The sequence below is a fragment of the Schistocerca americana genome, chromosome 4 (genome assembly GCF_021461395.2).
Source record: "Schistocerca americana isolate TAMUIC-IGC-003095 chromosome 4, iqSchAmer2.1, whole genome shotgun sequence".
Classification (NCBI taxonomy): Eukaryota; Metazoa; Arthropoda; class Insecta; order Orthoptera; family Acrididae; genus Schistocerca; species Schistocerca americana.
In genome coordinates, this window is record NC_060122.1 from 593,267,379 (window position 1) to 593,291,671 (window position 24,293).

The 24,293-nt window shown below is 42.2% G+C and overlaps 1 protein-coding gene and 1 pseudogene across 1 annotated transcript in view; one reads left to right on the forward strand and one right to left on the reverse strand.

Moving 5' to 3' along the window:
- The window catches only part of LOC124612817 (calpain-C), a 461,947-nt gene that overhangs the window by 19,758 nt on the left and 417,896 nt on the right, over positions 1-24,293 (forward strand). The window contains exon 2 of the mRNA XM_047141237.1: positions 16,016-16,157. Coding sequence (XP_046997193.1) covers positions 16,020-16,157 — 138 coding nt within the window. The 5' untranslated portion in view covers positions 16,016-16,019. The remainder of the gene's footprint in view (positions 1-16,015; positions 16,158-24,293) is intronic.
- Positions 21,786-21,903, reverse strand: LOC124614479 (annotated as a pseudogene).

Here is a 24,293-nt window from a genome sequence, read left to right on the forward strand (position 1 = left end):
GAACTTAGAACTACTTAAACCTAACTAACCTAAGGACATCACACACATCCACGCCCGAGGCAGGATTTGAACCTGCGACCGTAGCGGTCGCGCGGTTCCAGACTGAAGCGCCTAGAACCGCTCGGCCACTCCGGCCGGCCAACCACACTGAAGCATGACGAGAACTATTCTTCACAGTACTATCGGGACTATGTTTCACTTTGCTTCAAGTATATGAACATTGCAAAGAACCCTTCACTATCGCTGATGCAGATTGTGGACCAACATTTTCCGTTGCCACAGGATTTCATGGACTCCACGCGATTATTGCAACGATCTTCTTAACAACATGCTTACTTCGACAATCAATAAATAAATGTTTCTTATTAATCTGGTCTCGAACTGTTTTGACTGTAATCTTGTTGTTTACATATAAAAATAAATTTCACACAAACCGTGGCAATGAACATGAAGCGTAATGCTGATTTCCTATATAGGTCTTCTGGATTAGGTTCTAGTGAAGATAGTTTGCCGTTACTGGCTTTCAACCTGTTGTGACGTATCAAGTACGTATCTGCACTGGATGGAAAATCGAGATTGTAATGCATTGTAATGGACGAGTATAATTGAAATGAAAGGGAGGCAGAGGCTGAAATCCAGAGATGTTACGTAGCTCACTCTTCTCAAATGCTGTACAACACAGAAGGCGATCAGTCTTAACGTTAAACTCAGGCGGACGGATGTTTAGCAACTGGACAATTATACCAATGCGTGGTGTCTGTTCTTTCAGACATGTCCGAAAGAATAGACACCACGCATTCGTATAACTGATTAGTCGAGAGGGGCAAAGGGTCCACCTTCTTCAGTGCATATTTTGAAAACACCGCTAGTTGCGTGCTATGTAAGACTTTTTTTTTCTTTTTCCTTTCTAGCATTCTTTCTTTTTTCATAGTTGTACATGAATTTCTGGTGATACAGCATAGTGTTTGTTTTGTTCTATAATGTAATAAGTAACTGTTCGTTGAAAGTAATAGTATGCAAATGATATTATCTCCGTTTTGGACATTAGTAATTAGGTTTTCTTGTCAACTGAATACGTAAAATATTTTGATTCTTCGTTTGTCATTTATTGCGTCAATTTTGATTGGAATGACTTTGAAAAGCTAAATTTATACCTGAGATATTGTACAAGCAGGACGAGAGCGATCAGAATATCGATTGTGAGGGTCGCACAGTGTGAGAAGAGCATGTGTGGAATCATGATTGTACTGAGAAGGCGGAAGGAGGTTAAAAGTGTGCTGACTGTATCGTGTCGTGAAACAGTCGGGGCGAACGAAAGTGATTAACGATGAGATACATTTCTGCTGCTTCGTGTAACGGAATGTAAAAACGTTTAAAGTGGACAGAGAAGTTGGCTTGTGTAAAACCGCCAAACGAACTGCGTCGCGTGACTACAACATAGCTATGGACGGACGACATTGTAGTTTGTGTGTTCCAAATACTTTATAATTTCAGTGCATATTAGCGCCGTCGCTGAGTGCCGTGTGCGTGAACCGTTAATTGTGCCACAGGCGCATAGAAACTTTATTACGAGTGTGCATGTTACCGCCAACAGTGGCGAGTTCGCGTTCGCGTTATTCGCATGGTAAACGAATTCCGCGATCGAAATAACTTTAAAAACCTCTACTGAACTGTGTTGCGACAGTGTTGTACATGAGAGACATAGTAAATCGCTCGTGCGAATGCTGAAGTTGAATGTTGGCAACAACTGTAACAACGGCCTATTATTCAGTGGCCTATAATACACCACTGGTGAAATCGTCGCCGAGTGGAAAGTAAAATTCCACATGAGAATTCATATGCAGCATCTACAGATGTTGGAGCTGATTTCAACACGCCGTCTGCAATGATAAGCTGGCAACGACATTGCACCTCACTGGCTGCTTTAGCTCTCGTCAAAGACTAAAAGATCAATTAAAATTTTAAACTTTCTATTTGGAACTTGTTCGAAGAAACTAATCTTCAATTTGTCTGTTCTTTAAAATAAATGTGAAGTTAGCGAAATTTTGTTATTAATGTAGACATTATTGACCTCCATTAGTAAAGTTGTTTCCAATCCTATGCCTATTTCTGTCATTCTTAATTTTAGCGCTGCTGCCACTGCCTACTGTTTTAAGTATCTCTTGGTGAGTGTGAAACATGTGTACACCGTAATTTCTGTGAGTGAATTTGATGTGCAATTATTTAGGCATTGTATTTGTGCGAATTGTGGCGCCCGCCATAAAGCTAAATGCAACAGCCAATGACAGCAGAGCTGTTGACACTCGCTTGGTGCGATATACGTAGATGCGAGTAAACATAATAACAAGTGTCAGACTGAGTACTTTGTGTTCACTTAGAAGTAAATGTCATATTGCCACACCATCATAACCATATACGCATGCAGGTGTACCGTATTTAACTGTGTTAGGCAAAATCGCCAAATTCTGTTAGTAGAAATCAGAGAGTGTTTTTTCCACACCACATCAGATTTCCAACGAGCAAGTTTGACTCAGTGTTTTATGGCAGTTTGTCGAAAATTTAGTGGCAGGACTGAGTCACGATTACTATATACGGTTTGATTCATAACTGAACTAGACAACATAGCAGGTGAAGTCTTAATTTTGTTAGCTGCGTGTAGCTGGATCACTACAGTACGCACAAATGCATCCTACCTCCTGCGGGAATCTCAGAGTAGCGAGCGTGAAGGAAATGGACAGGGACTGTGGATAGGAGGCGTTCGGTGGGAATGTGGGTCGCCCGTAAGGAGTACCGCGACAGTACACGCCGTTGCGATACACACTGTGTCCCGGTGGCGCAGTCATTAACCCACCTGCCTAGTAAGCAGGAGCTCCTGGTCCGGTACGCGTTTTCACTCGTCGCCGCTGATTCCATGTAACGTCCCGATGCAGCTGACATCACCACTCCCTTTCCTTTCCTTTCTGCCCAGTCCACCTTCTAACAATACCACCACTTGCAAAGTAGCTTAGAAATCAGATTAATAATGTTGCTCACGCAGCATATGTTCGCTTTATCGGGCAACAACAAAGTTATTGACTGTGGATTGTAGCCTCAGCATGGAAATAATGAAGTCACTGTAAAAAAGTCATTTATTTTGGCACTTATCTTGAATGGATTCCCACGTAGATTTCGTCGAAGTTGTTATGGCTCATCTTGTTGATTCTAGGGTGATTCCACTTTGACTGCTAGAAGGTCCAGATCTGTATTTTAGCAATATCTGAAGACCTAACGAATGCGTTTTTCAGGAAATTCTTAATAATCAAACAATCCCAGATCAGAACAATGCTATGGTACAAATAATTTTTGACTTGGTGTTCACGATCCACATTTTTATTAAACTTCTTCTTAATTGTCACATCATCAAGAAAACAGTTTTGTATCAATCTTCATATATTTAATTTCCACTTTAACCAAACACAAGACTTGACTGTTCTTTTACAAACCGAAATAACAACTTAACTTCTGCAAAGTGAAACAAAGACTGCTCTGTGCGCATTCGCGCCAAAACGGTTACAAGTAAGTCAAAGATTATGACAGTCTCACAGAAATGAATACACACAAGAACCATATCACTGTAATATATCGATACATAGGAGTACCTATACATTGATAAAACCAAATGTGAATATTGTCACAAAAATATGTCTGTTACTTTGCAGAAAAGTAGTACGATATTACTGGTATCGAGAACTGGGGTTGGAGTGCCGTAATGGTCACGTAAATAAAGAACCATTACAATCTTCAGTTTGCATACAATCCGATAAGGCGATACTTCATTGCACCGTACCGATGCGTCTTTTATGTCTATGAATTTCATCTTCTTCTTTTGCTACTGCCTTTGTTCCGCATCGTGCGAAGGGTCGGCAGGGTTACGTACGGATTTGACATGGTTAATTTTAAGGGGTAGCCAGATGCCCTTCCTGCCGCCACCCCCACACCCCCCAGAACGGAATGAGTGTACTCCAGCTATCTGTGTCTAGTGTAAATCATGAAATAGTGCGAAAGTGCTTCAAATGTCCACGATGCGTGTAACTGAGGTGGGACTTGGGGACCAGCCTGGTATTTAACTAGTGGGATGTGGAAAACCGCCTGAAAACCACATCCAGGCTGGCCGGCATACCGGCCCTCGTCAGAATCTGCCGGGCGGATTCGATCCGGGGCCGGCGTGCCTACACGAGGAAGCAGCGCGTTAGCGCTCTCGGCTAACCTGGCAGATTTTATGTCTATGAATGTAGTTCCTAGTAATCGAATTTCTTGGCACCAATGAGATTTTTTGCGGCGCCTACTAATTCTGCTTGTCCTGTGCTGAGGCAACTGATAACTCTGCACATTATTTTGTTATAAACGTCGACGGATTTCGACGTGTTACTAACGCTTGATTTGAAGTGGTTAGCCTTGGCCGGCCTTCTACTGATTTACGACCAGCACTGGAACCGTTGTGAGGCCTTGACAAAGAAAATTGGCCAGGTGCGAGTAGGACTCACACACCGAGGATTCCGTACAAACTTAATTGTGTTTGTAGACAGATAATGCATTTCGGAAATCGAGGATCTCGAAGATTTTTGTCTGTTATCGAACTGATACTGGTAAGATATCTGATACAGGGATTCAAAGACTTTCGAAAATGTATTAATTTCAAGTCTGATGTCAGATAGAAAATGACAAAAGAAATATTTTTTTATGTGATGTGATTACAAATTAACAAATTTCGGATTTTTTTTCCTTTGGTTGTAGTGTGAAACCTTGCTTCTTGGTAAATTTCATGACTCTAGGTCGACGTGAATTACCATGTAGTTTTTGATGAATGAGTTTGCGAGTGTCAAAATATGTGATAAAAATGGCCGTATCTTTTGATTGTAGTGACACGTAAGCTTCACTTTTTTACAGCGACAAGAGGCCGTAGATATTACTATGTGATATAAATTTCAACTCGATTCCTGAATTGTCGGACAGACAGACGGACAACAAAGTGACGCTATGAGGGTTCCGTTTTTACCGACTGAAGTACGGTACACTAAAAATTACAATTTGTGGTATATTTGGAGATACTGAGACGTCAGTCTGTCTAACCTACTTTAAGGCAGCAGAAGGTGCACACCTGCAAAAAGGGATCCAAATTGTCTGTTGCAGAAAATTCTAAGAAGCATTTAATTCACGGATAGCAACAAAAATTTGTACTAGATACCAGGTATAATGTGTTGATTTTGTGGTCTCTAAAGCATAGGCCATTTGGGAGTACGCCTTCCTTGTAGTGATACCACAATTCCTGTTGCTGATAGATGTCTTGACGTCCGCACGGAAGTGACGCAGGCGACAACCTACATGAAACGAATATTAAGCGCCGGTAGCATGCACGTGGCACGGTAGGCAGTCAGTGAGGAGGCAGTGCACTGTGTAAGGCTTCAAATGGCTCTAAGCACTATGGGACTCAACTGCTGAGGTCATTAGTCCCCAAGAACTTAGAACTAGTTAAACCTAACTAACCTAAGGACATCACAAACAACCATGCCCGAGGCAGGATTCGAACCTGCGACCGTAGCGGTCTTGCGGTTCCAGACTGCAGCGCCTTTAACCGCACGGCCACTTCGGCCGGCACTGTGTAAGGGAAGAGTGCCTCTGTCGTCGTACCTTGGCGTTTAGAATATGCAACACGCTGCAAAAGATAGTTTCCAATAACGTGCTGTGAATGGTCGTCTATTCGTGCTAGATCGAGGATAGGACGAATTGAGAACGGGAAGAACAACTTCTGATTTACGCTGTTCGAATTGTTAGATAAATTGCGCCTTGCATTTTCACGTTTTAATTGATCTAATTTCATTTTCGAGATCCGTAGTGGATTCTTATTTGAGGGCGGTAGATTGAAACCGATAACCAGTTTTAGAAAATTTGTTTTTAGATTTATTACCATTGGTGTGAAAGCGTTCTGCAGAAACACAAACTTATTATATTGCTGCTCTACCATTTATTCGTTCAACATCTCTAGTTAGTCCAACTTGATAAGATCCCAAGTATTCCCACGATAGTTTATAACAAAACTGTTGGATGTAATTTCTGCCATCACCGTTTTTTCGAAGTTCCCAAACATGTTTCGGCACCTCTGTGCCAACATCAGTGAGTTTCTGTTTTATTTAATATGTAATGTGAACATTTTTACTAAATTATTACAAAATTACAGGAATATTTAGTTCAAACAACAATTTGTTTCTTTTAGTTAATACCTTTACACTCTGTATGCACTCATCATGCTCAGAAAAAGGGCTTGCCACACAAAAACGTGAGTAAAAGCCCTTTTTTGTCATCATGCTCAGAAAAAAGAGCTTGTCACACAAAAAGTCACGAAATATCGCGACAAACTAAATTACGTTTAAAGCATAAAATGATAGGTTAACTCCCAACAGAATTTCCCACAACATCGTTTAGTTTCAGATGACAAGCTACCTGCAATAAATAATGCACAAGTGGTCCTGAAAAACCAAGCAAACTGAGTGTAAAGGTATTAACTAAAAGAAACAAATTGTTGTGTGAACTAAATATTCCGGTAATATTGTAATCATTTAGTAAAAATGTTCACATTAAAGATTAAATGAAACATAAACCCACTGCTGATGGCACAGAGGTGCTGAAACATGTTTGGGAACTTGGAAAAAGCGGTGCACAATTGGCGGAACTTACATCCAACAACAGCAAACACGGTAAACACAAGGAAACACTGAAAGGTAGGTTGTTGCATACTGCTATGATAGATTAACATAAAATTTTTATGGTAGTTATTTTTCTGGGACAATAAATTCATAGTTTCATAACTTCTAGTGATATAGAAAACACTCATTTTCAGAGTTATAAGTTTCTATTACTAATGCACGTGGTTGGATTCCGCCGTGTTCTTAAGAACACATATCGGTGTTGTTGAGCGGTTAGCCGTGATAGTCCATGTGTCCTCATTAACGAACAGCATTTTACAAGTCACGATAACGTCTACAAATGTCTAGAAGGGCTATTTAAGGTAAAATACTGATGAAATTATCAAGAAATGGAGCAGATAGCACAAAAGTGGAAGTTGGGCAGTAACGCAGAAGCGCCTTAAAGTATTTCGCACGTCCAGAAGTCACGCATTGTCACTGATCTAAGTGCTCGAAACCTCGCATTTCTTTGTTATAGAACGTTTGCTAGCTAATTTGCTGTGTATCAGTATTTGATATTGGTAACGTCCTAGCTACACGTTTCATTTTAAATTAAATCTGTGATATTAATAAATTTAGCGAAAATTTTCTGTCCTCTACAAAATCATTCTTTTAAAACTTTTACGGTCCGTAGCTCGTGGTCGTGCGGTAGCGTTCTCGGTTCCAGCGCCCAGGTTCCCGGGTTCGATTCCCGGCGGGGTCAAGGATTTTCTCTGTCTCGTGATGACTGGGTGTCGTGTGATGTCCTGAGGTTAGTTAGGTTTAAGTAGTTCTAAGTTCTAGGGGACTGATGACCATAGATGTTAAGTCCCATAGTGCTCAGAGCCATTTTTTGCTTTTTTTTTTTTAATTTTACGCTTTGTCACAGATTTCACACAAGTATGAAACAAAACGGCGTAGCAGATAATGTAACTAAAATAAGTTAGATTGGAGTAAGGATATTACGATTGTTTACCTAAAATCAGTGATGAACATAAAAGAGAGAGCACGAATGTGGATTAGGTAGGCGAGTATCCTTTGCCCAACCGGCAACCGCAAAAGCCGTGTGATGCGGGGCATCGTCCTCGTTTCCACTGATGACTGATGACCATAGATGTTAAGTCCCATAGTGCTCAGAGCCATTTTTTGCTTTTTTTTTAATTTTACGCTTTGTCACAGATTTCACACAAGTATGAAACAAAACGGCGTAGCAGATAATGTAACTAAAATAAGTTAGATTGGAGTAAGGATATTACGATTGTTTACCTAAAATCAGTAATGAATATAAAAGAGAGAGCACGAAATGTGGATTAGGTAGGCGAGTATCCTTTGCCCAACCGGCAACCGCAAAAGCCGTGTGATGCAGGCACTGCAAAATCCCAAGACACGCGGCATGCTTAAAGGATTGACCAGGAAACAGTTAAATGGAGAACATCAATACAAATTATGGAAACTGAAGAAATGAAGTAAAATTTGTGCCATCGTAGAAAAAGATGACACTCAAATGTCTCGAGGGAAATTTAATTTTATCAATATAAATGTTGAAAGGCACACCTCTGCCGAAATAGTGCTGTCCATTAAGTAACGAAATGACGCAGCACAGATAACTGGACCAATACATGAGGACTGTGTACGGAGAAAAGAAGTAAAGATAGCTGGAAGTTTCGAAGAATTGGAATTTGCGTCGCGAAAATGAAGTAGCTCGAAAAGATCATTAATAACCAGATTTGTTTCATAGCTTTTAAAACATTGTACGTACGTAATATGTATGAATTGTAACTTGTTAATGAGAGATACAAGCACTTTAAAATGATATGTTTGTGATGTATTTTAAATATATATCTGTTGCCGGCCACGATGGATCTAGTGAATAACGAAAGTCGACTGTAAATCCTTTGAAGTGGGACGTCAGGCGTTATGTAAGTAGATTCTGGGTCGTTCTTTTGTATGTTTCAGATTTAGATGTCTGTCGTACGTTTATAAACAACACGTCGTTTATTTTTTATGTGGTACCTTAAATCGTATTATTTACTAGTGGAGATGTGGATTCATTGAGGGGAACGATGTTTCGGATTGCCTTATATTCTAGACCCATATTTTTTATGAGGTTGCGGTGACAGACTGATCTGTGTCGTAGTCTGGGACCTAGGCTAGCTGGAAGGTGACAGTTTGATTCTGAGGTGACTAAACCAATGAACGTAACATGGCAGTTCCTTTCAGACAATGAGCTTTCCATCAATTTATGTCATTGATCAAAACTCCTATTTTCTGTCTGTGATCTCATATTTTCTAATTTTTAAATATTTTAAGGCATTAATAACAACAACATTCACGGTCCAGAACCACCTATTTCCATCGATGGCGAGTTCTGATTTGGATTTCTCGTGTTGTTAGTGACGTCAACCATCCTTCGTTTCCTTTAGGTCCACATATCCGCAATGTTAATGCCGACATCGGTGTCTCGGAAGGGTACCGCATTGATAACTAATCCTGAGACGTTATTAATTTGAAAAAAAAGTTATATAATGAATCCACAAAGGGGTCTTCTACGGCACAATTTTGACCACTACTATCAATGCATGAATTCCACAAGTAAATGACGTGTTACTGTTCTGCTTCGGTGACTATCGTGAGTCACCGTACCTTTCACTAATGCATTATGTGCTGGTTGACAAGCATGAATTCCCTGTAATTTTATCACATCTGCAAGTGAACGGACGAAGTTGTGAAATTTAAGTGCTTTTATTGGCCACATACTGGAAAAAATTCTACACAAAAATTACATCCTTTGCCTAGCAATTTTTTGTATGTTCTGGATTGAAGTCTCCGCCTTCGCGATTCTTTGCTTATCGATGATCTGCAGTATCTGCTCAGTGAAGACTCCAGGTGAAAAGCCCAACTTGCTGAGGATGTGAAGCCTTGCCACATTCCAACCATTAAACACTGCTGCAGCTTCCAAAGCAGAAACCTGCACAACCAAATTGGAAACAAACACAGTCTTTGGACATCTTTTCCAAATAACAGCATTGAAACTTTCATTTGGGGTCTGTGTTTTCCCATGCAGACATTTTTCTAGCAGTTTTGGTGAAGCCAGTGCTCTAAAAGTTGGTTTAATGGCCATTGAAACTTCATTAGGAAGGTTATTTTCATGGGTATAAGCTTCCCCACTTTCCTTACTTTTCAAAAATTTGCACCATTCATTAGAACAGAGGCCATGTTGAGATGTAGTGTCTGTCGACAAGTAATGAAACCAAATGGCCCATACTGCTTTCCTCATACTGTCCAAGCTTGTGAGGTTACTTCTAATTGCAGCACCATAATAGACTTGTAGGCTGTCAATTCCCTTCTTTGTTAGTCTGTTTTTACCTCCCAGTGGCTTCCCATCCTCTAGTAGCTTGCCTTTATTGTCTGCAACAAGTCTTCAGAGTCGTCCACCCATCCTCTTCTGAATATGGCCTAAACACTCCAGTTTCTCAATAGTGCAATCTTTTCCATAGGGCTGACTTTCAACTACATTCTTGAAAGCACTAGAGTCTCCATCTCCTAAATACTGTACGTATCTTACTCCATACTTTTGCAAAGATCTTTGGAAAATGAATTTCATATCTGCAGCTTCCATCCCACACTGGAGCCTGCATAATTTCTTCTACAAACAGCTTTATGGGCTTCTTGCCATTCTATTTCTTTCCTGCATCAATATATTTCTTGTGCAAGGAACATGCAGAACAATATTTAGACATCACCTCTAAGTCTAATACTTTTCCAGTTTCGACACTAATGATTGTTGAAACTCCATGCAGTGAAGTATGCCCCCTCTTCATCCAAGAACTGTCACAGGAAACTGCTGTATCGTTGTTATTAGTTGCTTCACAATTTTCTTGAGTTGCCCCCAGGACTGCCATTTTCATGCTCTCTTCACTTACTTCTGCAACTGCATTGAGGAGAGCAGTATTCAATGCAGAAAATTTTAGGGGAGGACCAGGCACGTTCACAATAACACATAAAAGGTTTCCACCAACTCTTCCAATCCCTATACATCTTAGTCCATAAGTAAATCTCATATTGGCTTCATAGATTCTACTACTGACCTTTGATGTCTTGAATGGTCTGTCAGCATCACAGTTTTGACACAAAATGTGCAATGTGCAAACCAAACTTTCTCTCTTTCCATCATCAACTAAATCCACATTTCCTCCACAAACAGATCACTTGCAGGCTTTTCTAAGTGCTTCTGCCACCATTTCCAGATCCACAATTCTGAAAACTGTATTTCCGTCATGATTTGTTTCTTGTGACACAATCCCTGTTCCAAGTTTTATTTTAGATGCACTTGGAGACAAGCTAATGTTTGCATCTGCAGGCCTGACCCTAACCTCAATGTTAGTTTCTCGCTTTATATTGGAAATATGGGACTTACTATATTTTTTAAATACTTTACCAGGCCTAGGCATTGTAAAAAGGGATCAACAGCTTCAACCTTGCACAAAGAATGGCACAATAAATCAAGCGTCACTGGAATTATACTGAACAGCACAAAACTTGTTTACAACACTCCACAGCCTTCTATACCACACTGATTGAACAAAAATGGCTCCACAGCCTTCTTTACAACACTGCTGTTATATATACAAAAAATCACAGCCTTGTAAAGCTATATTTTCTAGGTTCACAGGCCAAATTCTGCAATAAAATTTTTCCTCCATTTGGTACATTGAAAAGCGGGTTTGGCGCATTACACTGCTTAGGGTTTTAATTTCTTTATGCCATTTGTAGCTCGAATTTCAAGGAAAAAATTTGGTATAATAATCTCAATTATATTTACTATCAAATAAGCAAATAAAAATAATTTGTAAATTTTTCATTATTTCTGCCACCGTCTTCCCTTAAGGAGACTTTCTAACGTATCTACAAGAAATGGAATACCACTCGCAAATCTGCAACGCAGCGTAAACGTAATGAAAAAAAGGGGATCCTAACCGACATGGATCAGAGGTGAGTCAAAGAGAATTGGCCTTAACCCAACAGTAGTCGCTACCGTCAATTGTTGCAGGCCCATCTTAACCAGAGTCCGAGCGAACACTGTGAAAGGAACTTCATACAACGGGCAATTGGAGAGAGCTAGTCTGCAAAAGGCCGTTACTCGCAGCGCTATACAAGGCAGCACGTCTTCAGTGGGCCAAACAACACAGAAACCAGACAGCAGCTGACTCGAGACGTAGTGTGGACCGATGAGCCGCGATTTTGCCTCGTTTCAAATGATGAAAGGCGTAGTGTGAACCGGCAGCCCAATGAGGCGTTTAACCGGCAGTGTGCGGAGAGTGTAGTTCACGCCAGAAGTGGTCCTATGGTGTTCTGGGGGTATTTTTCGTACCACGTATGAATCAGGCTGTTTATTTAAACATTCTTCGTGACCAAGTGTCGCATTTTTAAACATTTTTGGAGGAAGACTATCAACAGCCTTCAAGTAATGTATAGAAAGCTGTTTGACCATCAGCCGCTTGTATTTTAAACCTAAATATAGACCTGTTCCAATCATGGACCATCTTCACGGATAATGGTTAAAATGGTTTAGACCACAAGATTACATTTGCCATCACTTAAATAATGTGTAGAGCATGTCATGAACATTAATACACGACACAAGACCTTTAGAAGCAAACATACTAATAACAGGTGATAACAGAGCAGTATTGAAGAGAATATCAGGACTATAAGTATCACTTATACTTGAGTATTACTTACACCGTAGTAAATAAATATTTTATTGCTGTCAAGACTGTTTTTAATCCATTTTTATCGAGAAAGTGCGTTCTGTGGTGCTGGACAATCGGCGATTAAGAGTGTGTTGTAGTTTACACCGTTGGTATACGTTATTGTTTTTGTTGTTTTCAGTCCGAAGACTGGTTTGAAGCAGCTCTCCTCGCTAGTACATCCTGTGCAGGTATCTTCTTGTTGGTATAGCCACTGCAACCTACATCCATTTGAACCTGCCTGCTACAGCAAACCTTGGTCTTCCTCTACAATTTTTGCTCCCCCCGCCCTCACCCTCAACCCCCTCATTTCCGACCACTACCGAAGTGGCGATTCCTTGATGCCTAAGGATATGTTGTATCAGACGATTCCTTCTTTTAGTCGCGTTGTACCATAAATTCCGGTTTGCGGTCAGACCTGAGCGGATTCCTAAGGGAAGAAATTATCGATTCCGCGGAAACTGCACTCCGGCACACATTGCGATAGAAGCTGAGAAAATTAGGCAGGAAACCGTTTGAGTTCTACTACATACCAAGCCACCGAAACACAACCCTAGCCGAGAGAAAAGGGCAGCTATCAAGGGACTGAAGGACAACGACGAAATTGTGATATTAACAATAGAAAAGGCAATGCTACTGTCATCTAAGGCACCGTGCAGTACGTGGACAAGATGAAAGAATTATTAAATGATCCCATCTACAAAGAACTAAGGGCGGACCCTACGGCGAAGATAATTCTAAAGACGCAGGCCTCGACTAAGCACTTGAGAATTGGCGCTGACACGGCCAAGGGTCTTACTCCCAGAGCACTAATCGCTCCTAGAATTTACGGTGTTCCAAAGATACGAAAGGACAGTTATCCTTTGAGGTCAATAGTGAATGGGATCAATTCGCCTACTTACAATCTGGCAAAGTATCTAGCCTGAAAATTAAGACGTCTAGTTGGCAAGATGGACTCTTATGTGAAGAACGCGACGCACTTTATAGAACGCCTAACGGGTGAAACAATTTTATCTATGGACATCATAGTCAGCTTTGACGTGAAGTCACTATTTACGAACGTGCCGGTAGATGAAACTATCCGAATCCTTCAGGAGCATGTCCCGCCAGACATATGCGTCCTGGTTGAGTTGTGCCTGACTTCAATGTACTTCACATGGAAGGGAAAATACTACGAACAGACAGACGGCGTAGCAATGGGGTCTCCCCTATCTCCGCTGGCAGCCAGCATATTCATCGAAGCCTTTGAATCAACTGCCCTTGGTTCAACTCCTTTGCGCCCACGTTGCTGGTTCAGATAGGTGGACGACACATTCGATATATGGTCTCATTGTGAAACGGAGCTACACAAGTTTCACGATTATTTGAACAACATGCACGGGAAGATACAGTTCACGCTCGAAGTAGAGAGGAATGGTGCAATTCCATTTCTAGACGGCGAAGTATACAGGACAACGGAGGGCACACTGGGTCACAGAGTATATCGCAATCCTGCACATACAGACAGGTATCTGCACGCCCAATCCTACCACCATCCTGCGCAGAAGAACTCGGTCATCCGTTCTTTGGCAATCCGTGCGCAGCGCTCAAGTGATGCTCCAAACATGACACCTGAGCTTAAAAGATTACGCACAGCATTTCTAGCCAATGGCTACAGCCATAAGTCAATCCACACAGCCTTATCGACGAATACTAGCAAGCAAGATTTCCTGTCCTGGATCGTCATTGGTGACGAGTAACGATGTCTTCCTGCAGACATAAGGAAAAGAAAAGAATGGTTGAGCCCAAGCAAAGCAGCAACTCCACGTAAAAAGACCTGTTCACGTCCACGAAAAATAATGTTATGAATCAGATGGAGCAGCGAAGGTGTGGTGTTCTACGAATTGCTTCCCCGAGGTGTGATCATCACTGCTGACGTTTATTGTCAACAACTGCGACGTCTTACTGGCGCAATCTAAGAACGGTCAGAAATACCGCGAGAAGTAATGATACTCCACGAAGATGCCCACCCGCATTCTGCTAGACTAACACAAAACTCAACACAAGAATTGGGTTAGGAAGTCATTTGGCACCTGCCTTATTCACCTGATCTTTTTCATCTCTCTATCGAGCAACCTCCAAGCAACTTCCTTCCCGGATGAAAATGCGCTCCGAACATCGCTGGACGCGTTCTTCGCCTCAGAACAACGTGATTTCTACAGATTGTTGTAAATAGTGTAGGAGAGTATATTATTAATGACTAAAGTCTCTGTTCTGTGTGTCTGTTGTGTTTATTAAACTTATGAGAAAACGTTACGAACTTATCCACCAACCTAATACTTCTTATCTGGAAAGAAACATTATGAGGGTAATAACCAGCAAGTTGCTATTGGAGTAGCGGTCATAACATGGAGAGAGAAGGTGGTGGAGAGGGGGGGAGAGAGGGAGATGGACAGAGAGTTGGGGAGAGGAGATGGACAAGGGGGGGGGGGGGGGCGGAGGGAGAAGGAGGTGGATAGAGAGAGGTGGGAGTAAGAGATGGTCAGATAGAGGGAGGATTATGGCTAGTAGAAGACTAGAATAAATACATGCTTGGACAAGTTCGGGTACTCAGCTAGTAATAGAATAAACGAACTTTAAACTGCACATGTGTTGCGCAGTTATGTAGTTGCTGCTCTTGCACTGCGACAATAAACTGTATGTCATAGAGAGTCCGATGTCTGGAGCTTCTGACAACCCTACCACAACAAAGGTCAAAAATTAATTATGATTGTAGTGTTGCTCATGCTACTAAATATTGCATTTTCGGGCAACAACAACGTTATATTATGCGGCAGGTGTCATTAGAGTACAGTTAATGAAGTCATTTCATGAAATAATGGATAAACTAGGCACTCATCTTTTCGTGTTTCCCACGCTGGTCTTGTTGTGAACTCGTGGCTCAATCCTCGAAAATCTAGGTGGTGGTGATGATTCCAAGCTCGGATGCAAAGAGGCCTAGGTGTTATTCTGCGATATTCAAAAGTTTTATAGATGTGTTTCATAAACCATTCTTGAAGATTAAACTTTTGCAAGTTAGCACAATGGTGATGTAAAAAAGTAATCAGCACTCCGAATTTAAGTTACACTTCTTTTTTTATTACTTTTGTTGCAATATCACATAACTCACAAAACATCACTTCACAATATAAAACATACTTGAAAATATCTTCCTCACTGTTAAAGTTCACATTTTATAAACTGATTACAATTTGCGTCTTTTCAACATGACGACCAAGACTTGACTCTCCCTAATAACCTCTTACACGCCCAAAAATCAGAGTTACAAGTACGTCAAAGATCATAGTGACAAAAAAAGAATACACATGAGAATAATATCATTGCAATATAAACATATCGATGTATCAAAGTACCTCTACATTAATGAAATCAAATCTGAATGTTGTCACAGAAATATGTTAACTATTCTACAGAAACACAGTAGAATATTGCTGGTATCGAGAGGTTGAGGTGAGGTGCCGTAATGGTTACGTAATTCAAGTACCATTACAAACTCCGCATGACAGATGTCGCTACCTGCTGTTTCAGGGCCATGACGGACTACGAGCGCATCAAGCGGTCGTGCCTGAAGCGCGGCGAACTGTGGGAGGACCCAGACTTCCCGGCGACGCAGTCCTCCGTCTTCTACCACCAGACGCCGCCCTTCCAGTTCGTGTGGAAGAGGCCCAAGGTGAGTCCCCCGCACGTCACCGGCAGCCGCAGCGTTCACTGCGTATTCTAGTGGCTACTTGTTATCATTTATACACTCCTGGAAATTGAAATAAGAACACCGTGAATTCATTGTCCCAGGAAGGGGAAACTTTATTGACACATTCCTGGGGTCAGATACATCACATGATCACACTGACAGAACCACAGGCACATAGACACAGGCAACAGAGCATGCACAATGTCGGCACTAGTACAGTGTATATCCACCTTTCGCAGCAATGCAGGCTGCTATTCTCCCATGGAGACGATCGTAGAGATGCTGGATGTAGTCCTGTGGAACGGCTTGCCATGCCATTTCCACCTGGCGCCTCAGTTGGACCGGCGTTCGTGCTGGACGTGCAGACCGCGTGAGACGACGCTTCATCCAGTCCCAAACATGCTCAATGGGGGACAGATCCGGAGATCTTGCTGGCCAGGGTAGTTGACTTACACCTTCTAGAGCACGTTGGGTGGCACGGGATACATGCGGACGTGCATTGTCCTGTTGGAACAGCAAGTTCCCTTGCCGGTCTAGGAATGGTAGAACGATGGGTTCGATGACGGTTTGGATGTACCGTGCACTATTCAGTGTCCCCTCGACGATCACTAGTGGTGTACGGCCAGTGTAGGAGATCGCTCCCCACACCATGATGCCGGGTGTTGGCCCTGTGTGCCTCGGTCGTATGCAGTCCTGATTGTGGCGCTCACCTGCACGGCGCCAAACACGCATACGACCATCATTGGCACCAAGGCAGAAGCGACTCTCATCGCTGAAGACGACATGTCTCCATTCGTCCCTCCATTCACGCCTGTCGCGACACCACTGGAGGCGGGCTGCACGATGTTGGGGCGTGAGCGGAAGACAGCCTAACGGTGTGCGGGACCGTAGCCCAGCTTCATGGAGACGGTTGCGAATGGTCGTCGCCGATACCCCAGGAGCAACAGTGTCCCTAATTTGCTGGGAAGTGGCGGTGCGGTCCCCTACGGCACTGCGTAGGATCCTACGGTCTTGGCGTGCATCCGTGCGTCGCTGCGGTCCGGTACCAGGTCGACGGGCACGTGCACCTTCCGCCGACTACTGGCGACAACATCGATGTACTGTGGAGACCTCACGCCCCACGTGTTGAGCAATTCGGCGGTACGTCCACCCGGCCTCCCGCATGCCCACTATACGCCCTCGCTCAAAGTCCGTCAACTGCACATACGGTTCACGTCCACGCTGTCGCGGCATGCTACCAGTGTTAAAGACTGCGATGGAGCTCCGTATGCCACGGCAAACTGGCTGACACTGACGGCGGCGGTGCACAAATGCTGCGCAGCTAGCGCCATTCGACGGCCAACACCGCGGTTCCTGGTGTGTCCGCTGTGCCGTGCGTGTGATCATTGCTTGTACAGCCCTCTCGCAGTGTCCGGAGCAAGTATGGTGGGTCTGACACACCGGTGTCAATGTGTTCTTTTTTCCATTTCCAGGAGTGTATGTATACTTTATATTATGTATGTATACTTTTTGCTATATTGCTATATTTGCTATACTTTTTATATTATATGTATACTTGTTATCATTTATAAGAATAAGTCTCCTCTCTAGGTTGGAAGCTCTTGCGCACCAATAAATCCCGCATGTCTGTAAGAAAGATCCGGTCACTGTTGTTAGCAAAGAGGCTAAAAGACCGGATACGCAGAATTGGTGACCAACAGGCCGACGTCAGTTACAGAATCCTAGAGCATACTTTAAGCTCAAACATTATGACGTCCCTGGAGAAAAAGAAACTTGTCTCACATAATCAGCTCGAATTCAGGAGAAACCAATCGCGTGGAACGTAACTTGCACTATTCATTTAAATAATCTGTCATACATTATCTGCAAGTGAACAGGAAGACTGTCTATCTTCCTAGATTTCCGAAAGCCTTTCGACTGATAATCAGAATACGATCGTACATAATATCTTCACAGATATGTGGTTCACTCACTCACTCACTGGTCATACCGGACTCGAGAGTCCATTACCGCAGCTACGTATTCACAGATGTGTGATTGGCTCTGTCAATATTTTTAAGAAAATAAACCAATGTGTAATATTAGAAAGCGACTGTCCGGCAGAAACCTAAGTGTAGTGGTAAAAGAAGTGGTACGGCTGTGTTGAGTCACGAGTGAAAATTGTTCTTCAACACAATGTATTTGACAAAAGTATCATGCATTTAGAAAAGACACCAGTGATAAGAAATTCAAGGCAGTAACAAAAACTGCTTGTCCATGATTCTGATTGTAGCATTTCATTCGTTGAGTGGAAAGATTAATTCCTCAAAAATCATTTAAATATTAATAAATATAAGGTGCACCTCCTGTACATATCGATAGCAATTTAAGTAACACATATTTAATCTTAATAGTAATAAGATAATCAGTGATTAATGAAACAGAATAATTCTTTATTAATTTGGCAAATCACTGAGACAGGAACTTGGACTTTACAACGATTAAGATTAATTGAAACACAAGTGTAACTAATGAAACTGTCACTCAGTTACTCAGGTAAGGCTCCTCCAGCTACAGTTTTAACGCATCAGTTACAATATCTCTGTATACACAAGTGAAGCCTTACCACAGTTAAAAGTCGCAAGTATTACAATGATAATCAAATGAGTCAGCCGTACTAACATGGAATAATTGTACAAATATTCTCTACATAACCACCACAGTGATATTATCCAAAAACGTCACCACTGCCCAAGCGCCGGATGGAACTAAAATTGCGCTTCAGACAGACACACTATCCGATAATCTTAAATCTGTCATAGGTTCAAATGGCTCTAAGCACTATGGGACTTAACGTCTGAGGTCATCAGTCCCCTAGACTTAGAATTACTTAAACCTAACTAACCTAAGGACATCACACACATCCATGCCCGAGGCAGGATTCGAGTCTGCGACCGCAGCAGCAGCGCGGTTCCGCGCTGAAACGCCTTTCATAGGAAAATCTTTCAATTAACCAACAGAGTTCGCAACTGAGGTGACTCGCAAATGCGAAAATGTTCACAATTAAAAAGAGAGAGAGAGGAAACCGAAACGGTACACAAAAAGGATAAGCGGAATCTAAATAAATCACGCAATTTAAGCAGATTCGAACATGTCCCAATATACAAGCCTTTGAACATACGTTGTTCATGGCGTACACGAACTTGCCAATGTACAGATTTCGCGCGAAGAAGAGCTAGTTCATTACGACCAATGCGAGGCGCTGGTTGAAGTCACGTGATTTCCGTTCGTCACAGCCAGACATTCCCGCGCAAGGCTGCTGTTAGCATCAGTTAGTGTTTCTCTGCTTCCTCGGAATCATATTGCATAGTAGCAGGGGTGCTCATACCGGGCGCAAAGGAAAGCCACCCTCCCCACCCCCACCCCACTCTAACCTCTCTCAGCTCTCAGGGAAGGGAAAAATGTTGTGTAGTCAGGTGTTTTTAGAACTATTTTATGACTATTTACGAGTCGCCATTTGTCTTCCAAAATATTAAGAATCCTCCATGTCTAACCCCCCCCCCCCCCCCTTATGTAAACTATCATATTGGCGCCCTGATGGTACTAATACTATTTATTCATTTATTTATTGCTTATTTAGCTTTACCAGATTAGGGTCCTATGGCCTCTCTTACATCTGACCAGGAACAACACACAAAAAAATGTTACATAGCAAGCACATTAATAATTATTATTTCGTCACTTTGATAGTGCTGAATCAAATTGGATGAAGAAGTGTAACAGATACATCAGAAAACGTTTCCCATAAAACGTAATGCCATTGTTACATTGTTTAGTTGTGAAGTAACAATAAAATCAGAGCTTTTGGGAAAACACTGAAAAGTAGTTTAAATATTACAGTTGTCAGTTTATAATTTTTTTAACAGGATTTCGCATACACTACTAAATTGTTACAAATATATAATATGATATAGCTAGCATTATACAATAAGGTTTAAGTTATTTGACAAAAAAGGGATATTTCCTCCTGAAAATCATTCAGAGCTGAACATGTCCAAATGATTCATGCAAATGAGAACATGTCAGTATTTAAATATACTTTTTAAAGGAATATTTCCTTCGCAGATTCAGTTTACAAACATGAACTGCAGTTTGGCGCTAACGTAAAGGTGTCTGCGTTGCAGTAGATTATTTTAAGCTGAAACAAGTTTCATGTTGATAGTGAGATACTGCATTTACTGGATGTGTTTGTCTTTACATGTCACCTCCTCAATTATTCCGTCGTTTATGAAATATACCGACCATATAAAGATAAATCCCAAGGTCAAAGAGATCGGCCTCCTACAGGCCGTCGAACCATCGTCCTTCCACGGGCACAGTTGACGATCCCCCCCAATGTTTGTCGCGCATCCGACAGCCCCTTTTACGGAACACACTCCCAAAGGCCGCCGCACGATCATACTTAGAGGCATACTTTACTGCCGCTACGCGCAGATCGCCTTGGCATAGCATGTAAATTGCTGCGGACGTGTGGCAGCATTGAAAATAATCTCAAGTGTGTCCCTATGAAGCGTAATAGGATCTCTGATATCCTCAGTGTACATATAAGATTTATAAGCTAGTGTCGGTAGCTCTACTAGATAGTCTGCTGACGATACTAAAGTTTACGGCAGTGATTCCCCACCTTTCTTAGACTATTAACCGCGCAATCAGACCTTAGCTAGTACCCCCGCCCTTCTTCCGCATTATCACCAACTTTAACACGTAACTAAACTGTAGAATGAAAGACTTTTCTTGGAACACTTTTATTTTTAAAATGATGAAAGAGGCGGAAGATGAGAGTATTTTGTGTGTATGTTCGTGTGTGTGTGTGTGTGTGTTTTAGAATGAATGATGAAGCAATGTGCAGTGCATCGCAAGTGCAGCCTACAATTCCTTTTCAAATAAGAAAGCTAATTACCCACACTGAGGATAGACACTTGCTACGAAACATACTTCCCCTGCGTTACTCCCCTCCATTGCGGCACTTGTAGACTGCAGCCCCATTTAAAATCAAACAAGTTCAAATGTGTGCACTATACTTGCTGCTTATGAGTCACTTGATTGCTGGACCCCTTACTTCTGAACTGGAGCAGTTGTACGACTTGAGGCTGTTAATGCTTTGTGTCTAATTCATTTATCTGTTTCGAAGCTAGTAATTAAGCAATTTCTGGACTACTGCTGATACTATCTAAAACTTGGAGAAGACATTTTTTTTGAGATATTTAGCATTTGTTACTTATATGTCTCACTTTTATTATCAGAAATTTGCAGGACAAAGCACAACATATGCTTGTAATGGATGTACTATTTGAGGAACCTGTAAACTCCGTCGCATTAATGCTACTAACTGAGAAAAAGTAATTATTGACAACTAATGTAATCAGTATTAGCACTCCGTCTTCAGGCTACGAGTGGCCTACCGGGACCATCCGACCGCCGTGTCATCCTCAAGGAGGATGCGGATAGGACGGGCGTGGGGTCAGCACACCGCTCTCCCGGTCGTTATGATGGTATTCTTGACCGAAGCCGCTACTAATCGGTCGAGTAGCTCCTCAATTAGCATCACGAGGCTGAGTGCACCACGAAAAATGGCAGCAGCGCATGGCGGCTTGGATGGTCACCCATCCAAGTGCCGACCACGCCCGACAGTGCTTAACTTCGGTGATCTCACGGGAACCGGTGTATCCACTGCGGCAAGGCCATTGCCAATTGGTATTAGAGTCTTACAAAATTGTGAAAAGAATAATGATGTTTTGTAAACAATTTAGTTTCGTGACTGAAATAGAATCAAATAGTTAAGTTTTTACACCTCAGAAAATTTCATTTTACCCCTCAGGGTTGAGAACCACTGGTCTACGGAGATGTAGCGTTGTTGAACGAGCGTAAAGAAATACCAGAATACTTGTACGATATTCCCACTTGATGTAAATATAGAGACACAACCCACTAGCATCATCAGGCTACAAGACTAGATGTTAACGTCTGGTACACTCGTCACATCGTCTAAATATTTTGCGATAATACTAAGAAACGATACGAAACGAGACGAAAAGTAAAATCAGTAGACTTAGATTTGTTGGGAGGCTTCTGGGAAAATGCGGTGCATCTTTAAAGGAAACCGTATTCACGACGATAGTATGATCAATTCCAGAGTAGTGTCTTAGCGTTTGCACTCCTTACTAAGTATACATGACAGTAGCCATTGAGCGAATTCGCAGGTTCGATGTCAGGGATTGCACTAACTCGAAATAGCCCTCGCGAACGTGTAAGAGCAGCGGTGCGAAATATGAGCTCCCTAGATTCCCAGCAGCTTCAGATTTTTTTTTGTCTTCGGACTTGGCAGTCTGATCCAAAGGTAGACAAATAGACAACTGGTACAATTATCTTGAGATTATTTCCGTAATTACACAGCGTGGTTGTAATTAAACTTTCGCTACTCGAGCCAGTACAGACGGAAATCGCATTCGGGAGGACGACGGTTCAATCCCGCGTCCGGCCATCCTGATTTAGGTTTTCCGTGATTTCCCTAAATCACTCCAGGCAAATGCCGGGATGGTTCCTCTGAAAGAGCACGGCTGACTTCCTTCCCCATCCTTCCCTAATCCGATGAGACCGATGACCACGCTGTCTGGTCTCCTTCCCCAAACCAACCAACCAACCAACAGACGGAAAAATATTTACCGTGTGGGTGCCCATCTTTATAGGAACGGTATTCAGACGGTGCGCAACAAGATTTACGTTGATGGTAGTGTTACTGTCATGACTTGCAGTTAGGTGCCGGCACTGCTACGGGGTCGTAGGGTTGAAACACAAACATCAGTGTGCGTTACAGTTGCAGACAGTCAAAATGGATCTCTACAAGGTGAGCAAGGCTTTACTCGTAAAGCTGCTCTGTCAAAACAACAGCTATAGCGCTGCTGCTCATCGCGAGTGTCGACGCATTAAAGGAATGTGGAGAGGTCCTCAGTCCTCTTTCCGCACTGGAGTTGAAAAACGTGGTACAGAAGTTCGAATTAACTAGCGATTTGGAACTTACTCCTGGGAGAGATCGACAGCCAGTTGCGCCACGAATTGTTGAAGAAGTTACTGTTGCCAGGGATGAGAATATTTGACGCAACAGTGCGAATTTCAGTTTGTGCAAGGGCTGTGTCACGAAAGCTGAAGATTCAGTCATTCAGTGGACCACCGTTGGATAATGCTGCAAGCAACTGTGAAATGGTATCCGTACAAACTTCCAGGCAGTCATGGATGTAGATGGTCGTCACATTGAGGAAGGTTTGTAACCTGGAACACAAACATAGAATGCAATTAATAAATATTATCTTCTCATGTAGAAATTAAAATGCGTTTCTTTCAATGATGTTATTCATTACTTTTCTTCCACATGTCTTTACAAATGTCTCCACAAAGTTTCATTGCCCTACGATCACTCGTTTTTCATGAGGGCCCTCTCAAATAGCGAAAGTTTAATTATATTTTGTAAATTTGTGGTAAATTCCTATGGGACCAAACTTCTGAGGTCATCGATCCCTAAGATTACACACTTCTTAATCTGACTTAAACTAAATTATGCTAAGGACAACACACGCACCCATGCCTGAGGGAGGATTCGAACCTCCGACGGGGGCAGCCCCGCGAACCGTGGTAAGGCTCCTAAGGCCGCGCGGCTACCCCGCGCGGCATTTAATTATAACTACCCTGTATGTAAACATGCCGTCAATTTCAAAGAAGAAAGAATTGTGTCGCGGTGGACTTAGATGTATGCTCACAGCAAAATTTATCTGCCCAAAAACACAAGAAGTAATTACGACAGAATGCGGCCATTCAAGAACAACGAAGAGGACCGCTATGTCGCTCCAGGTATGGCTTCCCCCCCCCCCCCCCGCCCCCCATAGGACGTGGTAGGACTTGTCAGTCTACGGGTACCAGTATTCGGTTCATATGACATGTTACGTACTTCTGTGCGAGATCCTGGATGAACGGAAGAAAGAAATAGCCAGGGTATATCAGAAATAATTTCAACGGCTTTGGGGATAATTCCTTACATTGGAAAAATAATCGAAATCAGATGAACGTAAGTCCTTAGTTTTTGCGTTA